This window comes from Somniosus microcephalus, chromosome 11 (genome assembly GCF_052327205.1).
Source record: "Somniosus microcephalus isolate GS21.2 chromosome 11, FLI_Smic_1.0, whole genome shotgun sequence".
Classification (NCBI taxonomy): Eukaryota; Metazoa; Chordata; class Chondrichthyes; order Squaliformes; family Somniosidae; genus Somniosus; species Somniosus microcephalus.
The window spans coordinates 158,012,708-158,029,484 of NC_140997.1; the positions used below are offsets into that span (position 1 = coordinate 158,012,708).

Sequence of the window (16,777 nt, forward strand, 5' to 3'; positions counted from 1 at the left end):
TGCAAGTACACAGATCCCTGAAGGTGGCGGAACAGGTGGATAAGGTGGTAAAAAAGGCATATGGGATACTTGCCTTCATTAGCCGAGGCATTGAATATAAGAGCAAGGAGGTTATGATGGAGCTGTATAAAACACTGGTTAGGCCACAGCTGGAATACTGTGTGCAGTTCTGGTCGCCACACTACAGGAAGGATGTGATCGCGTTGGAGAGGGTGCAGAGGAGGTTCACCAGGATGTTACCAGGGCTGGAGCGCTTCAGCTATGAAGAGAGACTGGGCAGATTGGGTTTGTTTTCCTTGGAGCAGAGGAGGCTGAGGGGGGACATGATTGAGGTATACAAAATTATGAGGGGCATAGATAGGATGGATGCTGAGGAGCTTTTTCCCTTAGTAGAGGGGTCAATAACTAGGGGGCATAGATTCAAGGTAAAGGGCGGGAGGTTTAGAGGGGATTTGAGAAAGAACTTTTTCACCCAGAGGGTGGTTGGAGTCTGGAACTCACTGCCTGAAAGGGTTGTGGAGGCAGAAACCCTCACAACATTTAAGAAGCATTTGGATGTGCACTTGAAATGCCATAGCATACAAGGCTACGGGCCAAATGCTGGAATATGGGATTAGATTACACAGGGCTTGATGGCCGGCGCGGACACAATGGGCCGAAGGGCCTCTATCCGTGCTGTATTACTCTATGACTCTATGGTGTGTTTTCATGAGAGCCGGTATGTGTGTTTGTGTTAGATTGTTCTAGTGGTGAGTGACAAGATTCAGTTGCGGCATTGTCATCGATTTGCTCTTGGATAGTTTCTTGTGTTTTCAGGAGGGAACGGCGGTTCCTCCTGAGAATCTGTCCTTCCTCAGTTCTAACAATGTATGACCTTGGTCCTACTTCCTCAAGAACTGTAGCTTTCCTGTTCCATGCATCTGGATCCTCAATCCTGACAACATCATCCCTTGTCAATGGTTTCAGAATTTTGGATGACTTGTCATAGTGTGATTTCTGTTTCAGCTTTAACAGTTGAAGTCTCTGTCTCAGTTCCTTACTCTGCTTTTCTTTTGCACAGCAGGGTAGCGTGGTGCGCAACTTGCAACCCATTAGGAGTTCAGCAGGTGAAGAACCAGAGTCTAAAGGGGAGGCTCGGTAGCTCAGCAGGGCGAGATAAGGATCAGGCTTGCTTTCTGTTGCTTTCTTCAGTAGCTGTTTGAGAACTTGAACACCTTTCTCTGCCTTACCATTCAACTGTGCATACAGAGGACTGGATGTGATGTGTTGAAAGTCATAATGTGCTGCAAACTGTTGCCACTCCTTACAGTTGAAGCACGGACCATTGTCGCTAACGGCAATCCTGGGAATTCCATGTCTGGCGAAGATGGATTTAACATGCATTATGACACTGCTTGCTGATGTGCTTGAGAGCAGCGCCATCTCAGGATAGTTAGAATAGTAGTCAATCACTAATAGATAGTCTTTACCATTCAAATGAAAAAGGTCCATACCAACCTTTTGCCAAGGTGCTGTTGGTAAGTCAGCTACTATCATTGGTTCCTTTGCTTGTTTGTTTTGGTGTTTCTGACATGTCTCACATTCACCTATCATGTTCTCAATGTCCTTATTTATGCCAGGCCAATAAACAGTGTCTCTTGCTCTCCTTTTGCATTTTTCAATTCCGAGGTGTCCCTCATGAATCCTTTTGAGCACGTCTTGATGTAGAGCCTGTGGAATGACTATTCTGTTTTGTTTTAGTAATAGTCCACTTGCGACACTCAACTCTGACCTGATGTGATAGTATTTTGGACAGGAACCTTTTGGACAACCATGGTGAATGTTCTGTATTACTGTTTGTAACACTGTATCTTTTACTGTTTCTTCTGCTATTTGCTTTGATTTTGTGTCTGACACGGGCAGTGCAGCAGTGACCATACTCAGATGAACATCCACGTCTTCCTCAGTAGAGCTCACATGACTCATTGTGGGTGCTCGGGATAGTGCATCTGCTAACACTATGTGTTTGCCTGGTGTGTAGATCAGTTCAAAGTCATATCTTTGCAGCTTCATCATGAGTCGTTGAATCCTTGGAGACATCTCATTCAGATTTTTTTTTATGATGGCAACCAGTGGGCAGTGGTCTGTCTCAACTGTGAAGGTGGGAAATCCATATTTGTAGCCATGGAACTTTTCTAGTCCAACTACCAAGCCTGGACATTCCTTTTCAATCTGGGTGTATCGACACTCAGAGTCAGTCATAGACCTGGAGGCATAGGCAACAGGCTTCCAATCTTCACCCTCTGCTTGTAGCAAGACCGCGCCTAGGCCATCTTTTGATGCATCCGTTGACACTTTGATTCTCTTTGTTGGGTCAAAGAAGGTGAGTACAGGTGTGGTTGTCAGCACTGTTTTGAGGTTCATCCACTCTTGTTCATGTCTTTCGGTCCATGCGAACTCATTTGTTTTATGTAGCAGGTCTCGCAGACAGGCTGTCTTGGCTGACAAGTTAGGAATGAACTTTCCAATGAAGTTTAACATCCCCATGATGCGTAGCACTCCTTTTTTGTCAGTGGGTCAGGGCATGTTGAGTATGGCGTTTACTTTTTCCATATCTGGCTCTATTCCTTTACCAGATAGATTATCTCCTAGGAAAGTGACTTCCTGGATGCCAAACTGACACTTGGCTTTGTTGAGCTTCAGTCCATTCCAGCGTATGCTCTGTAGCACTTTAGTCAGTCTCTCATTGTGTTCTTTCAGTGTGGAGCCCCAGATGATGATGTCATCGACATAGACCCGAACTCCTTCCAGACCTTCAATTATGCGTTCCATCACTCTATGAAAGATTTCAGATGCAGATATTGTCCCGAAAGGCATTCTGAGGAAACAATACCTGCCAAATGGTGTGTTGAAGGTACAGTATTTGGTGCTCTCTTCATCCAGTTTTAGTTGCCAAAATCCTTGTGAGGCATTGAGCTTTGTGAAGTATCTGGCACCTGACATTTCACTGGTGATTTCTTCTCATTTGGGAATCTGGTAGTGTTCACGTTTTATGTTTGCATTTAAGTCCTTTGTATCCATGCATACTCTTAGATCATTGTTCTTTTTCTTTACACATACCATGGAGTTAACCCAGTCTGTTGGCTCTTCGACTTTCCTGATGACTCCTGGTGTGGTGATTCTGTCCAGTTCTTTCTTGAGCCGGTCACGCAGGGGTGCTGGAACTCTCCGTGGAGCATGTACCACTGGCTGAGCATCCTCCTTCAGCTGGATCTTGTAAGTGAATGGTAGAACTCCAAATCCTTTGAACACATCCTGGAAATTACTCACCAAAGAATCCAGCGAGTCATCTGGTCTGCTTATGGCACAGTTTATACGGTAGACTCTCTTGACCAGTTCTAAGTCCTCACAAGCTTTGTCACCTAGTAGTGAATCAAGTCCTCCAGCCACAACAGAAAACATGAGATGATGCGCTTTGTCTTTGACTGTCACTTTGAGTGTGCATACACCTAAGCTATCTATTTTCTGTCCATTATAGTTCTTCAGTAGTACTGACTTTTTCTGTATTTTGGGCTTTTCTTTCATATTTTTAATGTCACTCATACTGATTAAGTTTGCTTTTGCCCCAGTGTCTAGTTTCAATGTAACTAATGCTCCATTTACCTGCAGTGGCATCATCCATTTGTCCTCTTTTACTGCATTAACTTTATGTTCAGCATTGTCCATTCCTGAGGGCTGCACATTTTCTGTATCCTTTTCTATATTGTCACATGACACCATTCCTACAAAAAAAGTCTCACTTAAATCAGTGTCCTCAATCACATTGACTTGTTGCCTTTTCTTTGTTTTTACTTTTGAAAAGTATTGTTTGGCAAAGTGATTCTTTCCATTACATTTTGTGCACATTTTCCCAAACGCTGGGCATTGTCTTGACTGGTGCTGGTAACCACAGTGTTCACAATTTAAAATTCCATCCTCCGATTGCTTTGCATTTCTGTTCTGCCCATGTTTCTTCCCCTTGTAGGACACAGCACCGACAGCAGCACTGTCATTCACTACAGTCGCATTATTATTAATTTCACTGAAAGTCTTTGCATGCTATTGCATGGCATATTTTCACAGCATCCTCCAATATTAGTTCGGTTTCTCTCAACAAACGTTCCCTGACCTTTTTATCATGAATACCAAACACAATCTGGTCACGAATCATGGATGATTTCAGTTCAGAGAAATTACATGTCTATGCTTTCAGTTTCAGATCGGTCACAAAGCTATCAAAAGTCTCATTTTGCTTCTGTGTCTGTGAACGGAACACGTACCTCTCATAGGTCTCGTTCTTTTTGGGAGAACAATGTGTATCAAACTTCTTTAGCACATTGTCCATCTTTTCTCTGTCCTCCTCTTGATCAAATACAAACATATTAAATACCTCTATCGCCTGCGGGCCTGCAACCGTGAGCAGCAACGCTATTTTCCTTGCGTCTGGCTTCGTACCGAACCCGATGGCAGCAATGTAGAGTTTGAATTGTTGTTTGAAAGTCCGCCAATTGCAGTTGACATTCCCCGTGAGTTTCAAACCCTCCGGTGGCTTCAAATTCTCCATGTCGCATTTCACAATATTCAGCAGATATTACCAATCCTGGTACCATGTTACGTTCATAAATAAATAGACGTTTTCATTATGAACAGCTAGCTTGAGCTAGTCATTTATTCAGCCATGTGGACTAGTGTACAGGCATCCATCTTGACTAGTGCCTTGTGGGTAGCCCACACTAAACATACAGCTCCACCTAGTGTACCATTCTAGAATGACATGTTACTGACCATTACAGAGTGCTCTCTTACCAAGCCTTGTGCTCCTACATGGTGATCCCCACTGGCTCCAGCATGGGAGATGGAAGGCTGCTGTGGCTCAGTCAAAGGCTCTTGAGATGTGCATGGCCAGGACCTCTCGGAGCTCAGGCCTATGAGAGCCAGACTGCGGACTGCAGCATCTCAGTAGCTGCCACAGCAAGTCTGGCCCAGCTGGCTTTCTGACACAAGAGTGGGCGTTGTTGAAGGGGCTGAAAGGGTCCAGACTTACTGTCATCCTGAAAGATGGTAACATGTTCCCCTCCCATTGCGCGACTGCTCCTGTTATCGAGCTGCAATTGGCCTCCGAGCCACTACCAGCGCGGAAGGTTAGGGAGGGAGAAAATCAGTCAGAGTTCCCACCTCAATCACTGTACAATAACCCCTACAGAAAAGTGCTTGCATACGGCTGTCAGATGAGGTCAGGATCTGTCATGTGCTCGATGGCCAAATATCCTGGGTGTGCTCACTGTGCAGACTCACACTCAAGCGAGGTACCAGAGAGCTGCCGGGACCTGTGAGACCCCACCCGAACAGGAATTAATGTCTTCAAGTGGGGGGAAAAGGGGGGGGGGGGGGGGGAGAAAATTTTAATAAGAATTGCACAAGCACTCCCTTGTATTGTTGAATTTTAAAATGACTTGTATAGGTAAAGTTTTGACACGTATCAAGTTTGGACATTAGGTTAAATGATAAAGTCCGTGGGTATATTGTGGGAAACGGATCAATACCGGGGATTAGCTTTCACTCCAGAGGGTGATATTTCTGGCAGCTATCGACTGTTGGGGGGTGGCTGCCACTGTCTCATTCAACAAAGGTACAATCCCTGTGTCTCGATCGTGACACAGAAAATAGCCCTTAGTGATCCAAATGAGCAGCCAGTGCACTGACTGTGTGTTACTTTACAGAATCACTGCAAAATATAACCTGGAACAATTCATTCCTGTTGCAGTAAGGGAACACAAAGAAAAGGTAGGTGTACGGTGACTGAGATGAATCTTTATTTATCGTTCTGTTGTAAATAAGATGGCTGCAAGTTGAGGCCCAACTGAACAACCGAAAGATCTGGTCAGTTTTTGTTTTGTTACCTCTCACTTTTTATCTTGCGGCTGCTCCCGGTCATGTATTGAGTCCCATAAGCGGACTTTATTTAAATATACCCCCTTCTTTAGACAAACACCTAAAACCAGCGTCCCTGCCTCCCACCCCACCCATCATTTGGCAGCAAGATCCAGTAAGGGGGAGGGGAGAGGGAAATAGTGGAAAAAGAAAATTAAGTCTCACTCCCAAAAAGGCTTCGACAACAACAACAACTTACATTTATATAGTACCTTTAACATACTAAAATGTCCCAAGGCGCTTCACAGGAGCGTAATCAGACAACATTTGGCAGCGAGCCACATAAGGAGATAATAGGACAGATGATTAAAACCCACCTATGAGGTAGGTTTTAAGGAGTGTCTTAAAGGAGGAGAAACAGTGAGAGAGACGGAGAGGTGTAGGGAGGGAATTAAATCCAATATATTTTTCTCTCCAATCATTGACTTGACTTTCTCACTAAGGCAGAGATTGATGCTTTATTCTGTTTGAGATTGGGTCTAAATAGATTCCATTTGTCCTTAGTACTTGATTACCTTTCTAGTCAGGTTGCCCAGCCAACTTTAACCAGATTGTCAGCCATTTTTGTAAAATTAGCCCACTTAAAATCTGGAGCCAGCCTTTGATTGGCCAATAAGATTAAACACACATAACATTAGGTTCCGAGCTGGCCAGGGGTTCCCCCACGTGGAGGTTTGATACAACAACAACAAGCACTACCGCTGCCATAATTTGTTTTACCAGCACGGGCGCGATGGGCCGAATGGCCTCCTTCTGTGCTGTAACCATTCTATAATTCTACGAACAACTTCCATTTATGCGCAAGAGGCCAGAATTTTAGGAGTGCAGATGGCACTAGGGTCACTGTTAATAGCCAGATCTAGAATTTGGCAAACCCTAGTCACCTCACCAACATTGTTGTGTAAGGAAACAATCATTGATTGTGTCCACAAAAGTCTCAGCTACACTAGATGGTTCACCAGCAGAAATTGAGGATCGAACCTACCACCTGCACTGGATAAATTTGTTCCATGGTCAACTGAGCCGTTGTCGTGAGCATAGCGGGGGGGGGGGGGGGGGGGAATTGCCCCACCATTACTTGGAGCCACTTCTGCAAGTTTTCAATAGGCTAATTAAATTCTAGTAAACAGCACAAAAGTACAGTACAACTGCTGCCAAAGGGTGTACCTGGGACACATGTTTTAACCAGCTGCTGTAGTTCCTATATTCTGCCACAAGATGGCGAAAATAACGTTTTGCGAACAATAAGTCAGTCGGTTTCAAACTTTTTCTGTGTAGGGACTCCCTGCAAACATGAACAAATATTAACACATTCTCAGGGAACCACTACAAATATTAACTAACTCCCAGGGAACCCCCTACAACCATTAACAAATTCACAGGGGCCCCCTACAAATATTAACTCACAGAGAGCCCCTTGCAAATATTAACACATTCTCAGGGATGCCTCTTACTTACTATACTATTAACACACCCTCAGAGATTCAATTAAAATATTATCACACCCCAAAGACCCCCTTCAAATTGTAACATACTCTCTGGGCCCCCTGCACATATTAACACTTTCTCAGAGACCCCTGCACATATGAACACATTCCCGGAGACTCCCTGGAGATATTAACACCCCAAGGGGCCCCATTTAAATATCAACACGCCCTAAGGCACCCCCTGAAAATATCAATACACTCCCAAGGCCCCTTGAAAATATTGGCCCAGAAATTGGTGCCGGGGGCTTCCCGTGGGTGCAAGCCTTCGACCTACACTTACCTAGCGCGCCGACAGTTGAAGCCTGGCCCTGCATGGATTTCCTGTCAGTGGCCCGGTTCAGCTCCCGGCGCGCTGTGCTTGCATGATCCAGCGGCGTAGTTAGTTCGATGAGCCGGCTGGGATCACGTGAGCACTGGGCAACCAATTGGAGGTTGCAAAAGTTCATTCATGAGTTTGATAGTAAGAACTGTCAAACTCATGAAAACTCCGGGTGCCCAAAACAGTACTTAAACTTCAAATAAAAGTTTTTTTTAAATCCCACTAATTAAATGAACTATTAATAACTGTAAAAAACTAATTTAAACAATTATTCAAATTTTTGAAAAAAATAATTTTTTAACAAATCAGGTCTAAAAATACACTTACCTTACTGTAAAGTCTTTAAAAATAATAAACCTGTGGAAAAAAAATTCTAACTTTAATTGATAGACCACTTACCTTTTAAAACTAAGTACTTACGTCTGCTTTTTTCTCACGTAAAAACTGGAGGCCTTATCGCACGGGCAACCTTGCAAAAAAAAAAGGAATTTCAGCGCACCGCGCAGACTCCTGCGTGCACGCGTTCCACCTCTGAACCCCTTGGTTCAGAGGAAAGGAAATGCCGGTTTTCCACGCATGCGCTGTGCATGCTGAAAACCGGCACTTCCATCGGGCCCACGCGTGAGTACACGGTGCTTACTCGCGCGTTGGGACCCGAATTACTGGGCCATTAAGAAATTCCTAGACACCACTTGCAAATATTAATGTGAGCTCCAAGATGCACTGCAGCAACTCGCCAAGGCCTCTTCGACAGCACCTCCCATACCCGTGACCTCTACCACCTAGAAGGACAAGGGCAGCAGGTGCATGGGAACACCACCACCTCCAAGTCCCCCTCCAAGTCACACACCATCTTGACTTGGAAATATATCGCTGATCCTTCATTGTCGCTGGGTCAAAATCCTGGAACTCCCTCCCGAACAGCACTGTGGGAGTACCTTCACCACATGGACTGCAACGGTTCAAGAAGGTGGCTCACCACCACCTTCTCAAGGGCAATTAGGGATGGGCAATAAATGCTGGCCCTTGCCAGTGACGCCCACATCCCAGGAACAAATTAAAAAAAGGTTACCCTCAGGAAAATAATTGCAGAAATATATATTTTTTATTAGTGGAACAGAAATTAGATTCTGAAAGGTAAAAAATACAGAAAGAGAAAGACTTCTCAAAACAACATGTTTACAGAATCTCACCAGAAGTCTAGAAAATAAAGCAGTACTTGTATCGCCCTTCAAAATGACGAGATTGGCCACTGCTATAAAACACTCTTTTGTCCTTCAGTTTTTTTTAATCTGCAGAACACAACTGATTGAATGTTGTGTATTCGAGTGGCCCACTGCACTTTAAGTGTAACAGCATGTTTTCCCAAGTGATTGATTTATGTTCAGGGCTGTTTTTGAGTTATCAGCTTTTGTTGAAGCTGTTGGTCAGTTTTTATTCATGTTCTAGATTGACATATATGAATTATTTTTAAATGATCTATGTGAAATGGATACAAGTTATTGACATTCAAAAGCAGGTAAGCAACATAAATGTCTTACGAGTTCCTCCTGATCTTGCCCCAACTACTGGAAAACCGGTTGTTCAGTAAACTCATTATCTGTTTATTCTTTAGGTACTAATCACCGAACATGGTGACCTTGGGAACGGACACTTTCTGGATCCAATGCAGAAGATTTCATTCAAATTTGATCACTTGAGCAAAAAGGTTTCTGACATCCAGCCGTGTGCATTAGATACTCCTATAGAGAGTTGGAGGAGTGCGATAGAAAGTGCACTCACGAGTTACATGGAGAAGCACTACCCAGACGGAAACTGCTCTGTAAGTGGCCTCCAGAAATGGTACGGTTTTCATTATCATCTCCTGATGTGTGTGCACATGTGGAAGACAATATGATTAGTGTGCAGCCTGGAAACCAAGCTATGTGACCCCAAGAAAACACACGACCAAGAAGGAATGAGTCCTAATTTTGTGTAATAACCTCTTGTGTGGCACCTTATCAAATGCTTTTTGAAAATCCAAATACACTACATCCACTGGTTCTCCCTTATCCACCCTATTATTACATCTTAAAAAAACACAAACAGATTTGTCAAACACGATTTCCCTTTCCCTTTCATAAAACCATGTTGACTCTGCCTAATCATATTACGAGTTTCTAAGTGTCCTGTTACCACGTCCCTAATAATAGATTCTAGCATTGTGCCTGCTACTGATGTCAGGCTAACTGGCCTATAGTTTCCCATTTTTTTTCTCTTCCTCCTTTCTTAAATAGCGGGATTATGTTTGCTACCTTCCAATCCTTGGGGACTGCTCTAGAATCTAGGGAATTCTGGAAGATTAATATCAGTGCATCTACTATCCCTGTAGCTATCTCTTTTAAAACCCTAGGATGCAGGTCATCGTACTAAGTCTTTACTTATACTGATTTCTTTAAGTTCCTCATTCTCTCTAGACCCTTGGTTCCCCATTATTTCTGGAATGTTTTTTGTGTCTTCTACCGTGAAGACAGATACAAAGTATTTGTTTAATGTCTCTGCCATTTCCTCATTGCCCATTATAATTTCTCCTGTTTCTGCCTCTAATGTTCACTTTCACTAATCTCTTCCTATTTACATACCTATAGAAACGTTTACAATTTGTTTTTTTGTCTCATATTCTTTTTTCTCTTTCCTTATCAATTTCTTGGTCCTCCTTTGCTGAATTATAAAATCCTCCCAATCCTCAGGCTTACTTTTTGGCAACATTATAAGCCTCTTCCTTTGATCTAATACTATCTTTTACTTCTCTTGTTAGCCACGGTTGGACCACTTTTCCTGTGGGGTTTTTGTGCCTTACAGAAATGTATATTTGTTGTAAATTATGTATTAATTCTTTAAATGCTTGTCTACCATCATATCTTTCCCAATCTACCTTAACCAACTCACCCCTCATACTAACATAGTTTGCTTTGTTTAGATATAAGACCCTAGTTTCAGACTTAACTATATTTTATTTCACCAAGAAAGTAATCTCCTCAGACTCACTGTTTAAAGTACCAGAGAAGGAATGGATGCAAACAGGCATCCCTAACCAGACATCCATCTCCCCCACACACACCACCCCGCACATCATTTTACCAACAAAGAAAACTTCAAATATTGTGGCGGGAGATTCCTCGGAGCTGCTCCTGCTCTGCTGGCATTACTTTGTCAAAAGTGCAGCACAAACCCTGTTTACGTGCATGATGCTGACCCCAAATGTCTTTTTGCTGGGTGGTGGTTGCCAGTCCATAACGCAGGAAGAGCTGTATCAGAAGCGGCTTTTTATATACTGCAGGCGTGTCCAACATTTTTAGCACTGTACTCAGGTTATGCAGGGACGTTTCTGTTGTGTCCTCTGTTCCTATGTTCCCCTGGGGTCATCTTATACAGAACTGAGTGGATGCGTTTTCTGCCAAAATGTTCAGAGTTTCTCTCAGCCTTGACAATTTCCTGTCCCAGCAACTGCTTCTGAAGGAAATGGCCGGGGCTATCCTATTGTAATACTAATGGCCATATAGGAATGAGGAAGGCATTCATTTACTCATGCAACCAGCTTCCATTTTACAACCAAGTATTTGTTTCTGTTACTATATACTTGTCCAGTTCTTTCCAAAGGAAATCAGAGGCACAGTATCAATTGCTTTTGCTGAGAATCTGTTTCACATGTATACTGCCCAATGAGGGAAAAACTGAACCTTCCAAATCCTGAATTAATCTGAACCTGCCTGGTTAAAATATTAGATTACTGAATCTACCACACAGCACTGGCCAGCTTTCAATCGCCTATCATCTTGTAACCAATTAAGCCTCAAAAAGACTGTACTTACTTCCCCAGCCCATGGAGACTAATCACTAGATGGTCATTAGATAGTGTGCTCTGTGTAATGGTCCATGATGATATCCAAACTGAAAGATTAATAATTGTATCACAATCACTGGAAATTTATTAAGCGATAATCTGCAGCCAGTTACTAGGAAATGACAGAACCTAGAACTTACAGCACAGAAACAGGCCATTCAGCCCAACAGGTCTGTGCCGGTGTTTATGCTCCACAGGAGCCTCCTCCCACCCTACTTCATCTCACCCTATCAGCATATCCTTCTATTTCTTTCTCCCTCGTGTACTTATCTAACCGCCCCTTGAATGCATCTATGCTATTCACCTCAACCACTTCATGTTGTAGCAAGTTCCACACTCTCCCCACTCTCTGGGTAAAGATGTTTCTCCTGAATTCCTTATGCGATTTATTAGTGACTATCTTATATTTGTGTCCTCTAGCTTTGTCCTCTAGTACAGTCACGTCATTTTCTGGATCCCCCCCCCCCCCCCCCCCCCTCCCCCCCCCCCCCTTAACCATTTCTGCCAATTTTCATCTCTCTTGAAGGCGTTGTCTCCTTGCTGAGCTACAGTTCCACCGTACCTCGCTGAAGTCGCCATTATCATGTGTTAGCCTAGACAGTCAGTGTGTGAGGGTAAGGGAGGTACGGGGTAAGAGGAAAGGCGCCATAATCCAGCCCAATAATATCCACACCCAATATCGGCACACAAGCACTTCCAACAGGAATTGCTGATTATTATGTCCGTGTATAATTGAGACACGGACTGCAGGAGTTGGTTATAACAGGTCTTTACTGAATGGAGGCAACCTGGAACTACTATGCAAATGTTACTACACAGGCTTATATACAGGGGTAGTCACTACTGGTACTGCAGTATACAGGGGCTGCAGAATATAGTTCCTTCTGCAAAGTACATACACTACAATTCCTCCCCTTTTAGCTAAACAGTACATAACATTCGATTAACAATGAAATAACATATTTACAATTACAGTTGCTAGATACATTAGTTGAAGTTAAGCAATTATAAGTTCAGTCTTTGAGGAGGCTTCCTGATTCTGTCTGGATAACACCTCTTTGGGGTATCAGGTTCTTCTGGCAACATTGAGTCGGGATCAATGTCGTTGTTTGGTTCGTCTGCTTCCAATATCACCGATTCTGAGGTGGATGCAATTGGTACTTCGGTTTCATCGCCAGGTGTATCAGATCGTGGTGTGGAGTTGACGTTTCCCAGTGACTCTAGAATCTGGTCAGCATGGCGTCTTACAATACTCTCTCCAACATCCACGGTATACATTAGAGGTCCTTGCCGTGTACAGATCGTTCCTGGCTGCCATTTCTCTGTGCGGTAGTCCCGGGCCAAAATTGGTTGACCTATCTTAAAACTCCTGGTCGGCCTTTCATTTATATTCTGAAACTGCCTGTTCTCCACATCTCTTCTGATGTTTGGCTTAACCAAATCCAAGCGGCATCATAGTCTTCGATTGAAGAACATCATGGCTGGAGTTTGGTTGGCAACCGCATGTGTCGCATTCCGGTAGGCAAACAAGAAGTTATCCACCTTGTGCTGTAGGGGTATATCTTCATTACACATTGCCTTGATAGCCTTCTTGAATGTTTGAACGAACCTCTCGGCCAATCCATTAGTGGCTGGATGATATGGGGCAGATGTGTAATGCTTAACACCATTGTTCTTTAAGAACCTCCGGAACTCTTCAGACACAAACTGTGGTCCATTGTCGGAGCAAATCTGTTCAGGCAGCCCATTCCTGGCGAATATGGTTCGTAAGACTGTGATAGTTTTTTCTGTGGTGGTTGAGGACATTTTTATTACATCTGGCCACTTTGAATGTGCATCCACCGCAATTAAAAACATTGAGTCCATAAATGGACCAGCAAAATCAATGTGCACCCTTTGCCATGGAGATGAGGGCCACTCCCATGGATGTAGAGGGGCTTGTGGTGGGGCGTTTTGGACCTTCTGGCATCCTGTACAGCTCTTGGTCATCTCTTCGATTTCTCTATCGATTCCCGGCCACCACACAAACGCTCTGGCTAAGTTCTTCATTTTTACCCCTCCCAGATGACCCTCATGAAGCTCATTGAGCACTCTATCCTTCAATTTGGGTGGAATTACTACTCTGGATCCACACATCAAGGTTCCTCTGCACACTGACAGCTGTTCTCTTCTCAGCGAGAATGCTGGCAGCAGTGGTTCGCCATGTGCTGGCCATCCCTTCACCGTTAAATCATAGACCCTGGAGAGTGTCGGGTCATTTCGTGTTTCCTTTTCTATGTTTGCATTCGTCACAGGGAGACATTCGACTATGGTCGAGTGGAATATCTCCACTGGATCCACTGCAAGTTCTTCTTCCACCGTTGGCAACAGTAGGCGCGACAATCCATCAGCATTCCCATGCTGTTTAGTTCCTTTGTACTCGATGTCATATTGGTGTGCCCCTAGGAAAAGGGACCACCTCTGAAGCCGTTGTGCTGTCTTTATCGGTACGCCCTTCTGAGGGTTGAAAATGGAGAGAAGAGGTTGATGATCAGTAAGTAGAGTAAATTTCTGACCGTGCAGGTAGTGATTGAACTTCTTCACCCCCCACACCAGGCTGAGGGCCTCTCTGTCAATCTGGGCATAGTTACGCTTGGCTGAAGTTAACGAGCGTGACGCAAAAGCTATCGGCCTCTCCGAACCATCAAGGAATTTATGTGACAGTACCTCCCCAATGCCGTAGGGAGACGCATCACATGCCAGTCTTATCGGTAGTGATGGGTTGTAGTGAGCCAATACTTCTCTTGAAGTGATTAGGTCCTTACTCTTCTGAAAGGCCCGCTTACATTCATCGCTCCATTTCCATGCTACTCCCGTTTGTAGTAGGGCGTTCAGTGGGTGCAGAATTGTGGACAAATTCGGCAAAAACTTATGGTAGTAATTCACCAATCCGAGGAATGACCTCAGTTGTGACACATTTTCAGGCGCTGGAGCCTTAACTACTGCTTCAATTTTGGCAGGGGACTTATGTAACCCCTCTTCCTCAATCACGTGGCCACAATACGATATCTGTTTCTTAAAAAACTCGCACTTGGGGCGATTGGCCCGTAGCCCATGTTCACGTAGTCTAGTGAGCACCTGCTCTAGGTTGGCAAGGTGTTCACTGTCATCTTCACCTGTCACGAGGATGTCGTCCAAGTAACACTGAGTCCCCGGAATTCCTTACAGGACTTGTTCCATCGCTCTTTGCCATATCGCCGGAGCTGATGCTACTCCGAATACCAGTCGATTATACTGGAAAAGACCTTTGTGAGTGTTTATCGTGAGATACTTCCTAGAGGATTCTTCAACCTCCATCTGCAAATACGCTTGTGCTAGGTCAATTTTTGTAAAATGCTTCCCTCCAGATAGTGAGGCGAAGAAATCTTCTATCCTTGGAAGAGGATATTGTACTGTGTGAAGGACTGGGTTCACCGTCACCTTGAAGTCCCCACAGATGCGAACCTTCCTTGGCTCCTCAGACTTATTGTTTAACGTTTTCTTCATGACAGGAACGATGGGTGTCGCCCACTCGCTCCAGTCTGCCTTAGATAATATGCCTGCATTCTCCAGATTCTCCAGCTCTGCCTCGACGGCTGGGCGAATTGCATATGGTACCGGTCTTGCTTTGAAAAACTTGGGAATTGCATTCTCTTCTATTTTTATCGAGGCGATTACGCCTTTAAGAGTTCCCAGTTCTTGTTGAAATACCTCTTTGGCGTTAGCTAAGATTGTTGACAATCGACCAGGAGTGACGTCGTCATCCTTTTTACCAGCCACTGTCAGTGCCTGAATGGAGTGCCAGTCTAAATTTATCTTTCTGATCCATTCACGTCCCAATAACAGTGGTCCACCATCTTGCAGTATGTACAGATACAATTTCTGTCTTTCCTTGCTGTTGTATTCGACAGGCACCCTTATTTTTCCTCTGGGGTATACTTTTTGCCCCGTATACATCTTCAAGACAATGGATGTCTCTTTCAAGGGTATGTGTGAGAATAGCCGCTCGTAGTCTCATCGATTCATGACGGTTAGCGCTGATCCTGTATCCAATTCCATTTTGACTTGGGACCCTGCTATCGTGAGGGTGACCCAAATGGTTCGGTGATCCTCTTCTGCGATTATGTTGTGAAGATTGAGACAGCTTAGTCTCTTGTTCCCGGATTCACTATCGCTCATCTGGTCTTCGGAACTACTGTCCGTCATCTTTTGTACTTTCCTGTACGGTTCCTTAGTAGCCTTTTTGTTGTCGTCGGTCTTCTTCCCAGACCTGCAAACTCGTGCAATGTGTCCCATCTTTCCGCATTGCCTGCATATTTTGTCCTTGGACCAGCAGTCCTTCTGGTCATGGGTTGTTCTGCCGCAGCGATAACATTTTGCAAATCCCCGTGTCATTTCGTGGGTGCCGTATTCCTGTGGCTTTTGCTGTATTTCTGCAGCTCCCCTTGCTGCTGCTTTGTACGATACTGCCACGCTGAAAGCCTTATCTAGCGTCAGCTCTTTCTCTGAGAGTAACCTCTTCTGGGTTCCTTCACTCAGGAGTCCACAGACAAATTTGTCCCGTAAGGTATCTGCCAGTCCTGCTCTGAACTGGCAGTGCTTTGATAGCTTGCGTAGTTCCGTAAGGTAATCAGCATTGCTCTCATCTTTATGCTGATTTCTCCTGTGGAATTTAAATCTTTCTGCTATCAGCAGCGGTGTAGGATTTAGGTGTTCCTGTAGGATAGCAACAATTTCATTAAAACTCTTCGCCTTCGGTTTGGCTGGAGTAATCAGGTCCCGCAATAGGCCGTACGTTCTTGCGCCCATTAAGTTTAGCAGTACTGATGCCTTTTTCTCATTGGCTACATTATTTGCCTCGCAATATACCTCGACTCTTTCCACATACGTGGTCCAGTCTTCTATTGCATTATCGAAGGCAGTGATATTGCCAGTCTTCGGCATCTTGGAAATCTAAAATGGCGCCTCCCGTGCTTTGCCTTCTTCCCCGATTTAACAAAATGGCGCCTCCCGCGCTTTGCCTTCTTCCCCGCTGGATTAAGATGGCGCTGTTGCTGGCGTTTTATGCCTTGTTGGCGACGCCCTATGGTCTTCGCGCACTTCCCCCCATGCTGCTGCTAA

The 16,777-nt window shown here is 44.3% G+C and overlaps 1 protein-coding gene across 2 annotated transcripts in view; it reads left to right on the forward strand.

Annotated features, from left to right (window-relative positions):
* Window positions 1-16,777, forward strand: part of LOC147110958 (F-actin-capping protein subunit alpha-2-like) — a 45,502-nt gene that overhangs the window by 11,748 nt on the left and 16,977 nt on the right. For both annotated transcript variants that reach the window (XM_086001383.1, XM_086001385.1), the window contains exons 4-5: window positions 5,739-5,802; window positions 9,371-9,577. In XM_086001383.1, the coding sequence (XP_085857509.1) occupies window positions 5,739-5,802; window positions 9,371-9,577 (271 nt within the window). The remainder of the gene's footprint in view (window positions 1-5,738; window positions 5,803-9,370; window positions 9,578-16,777) is intronic.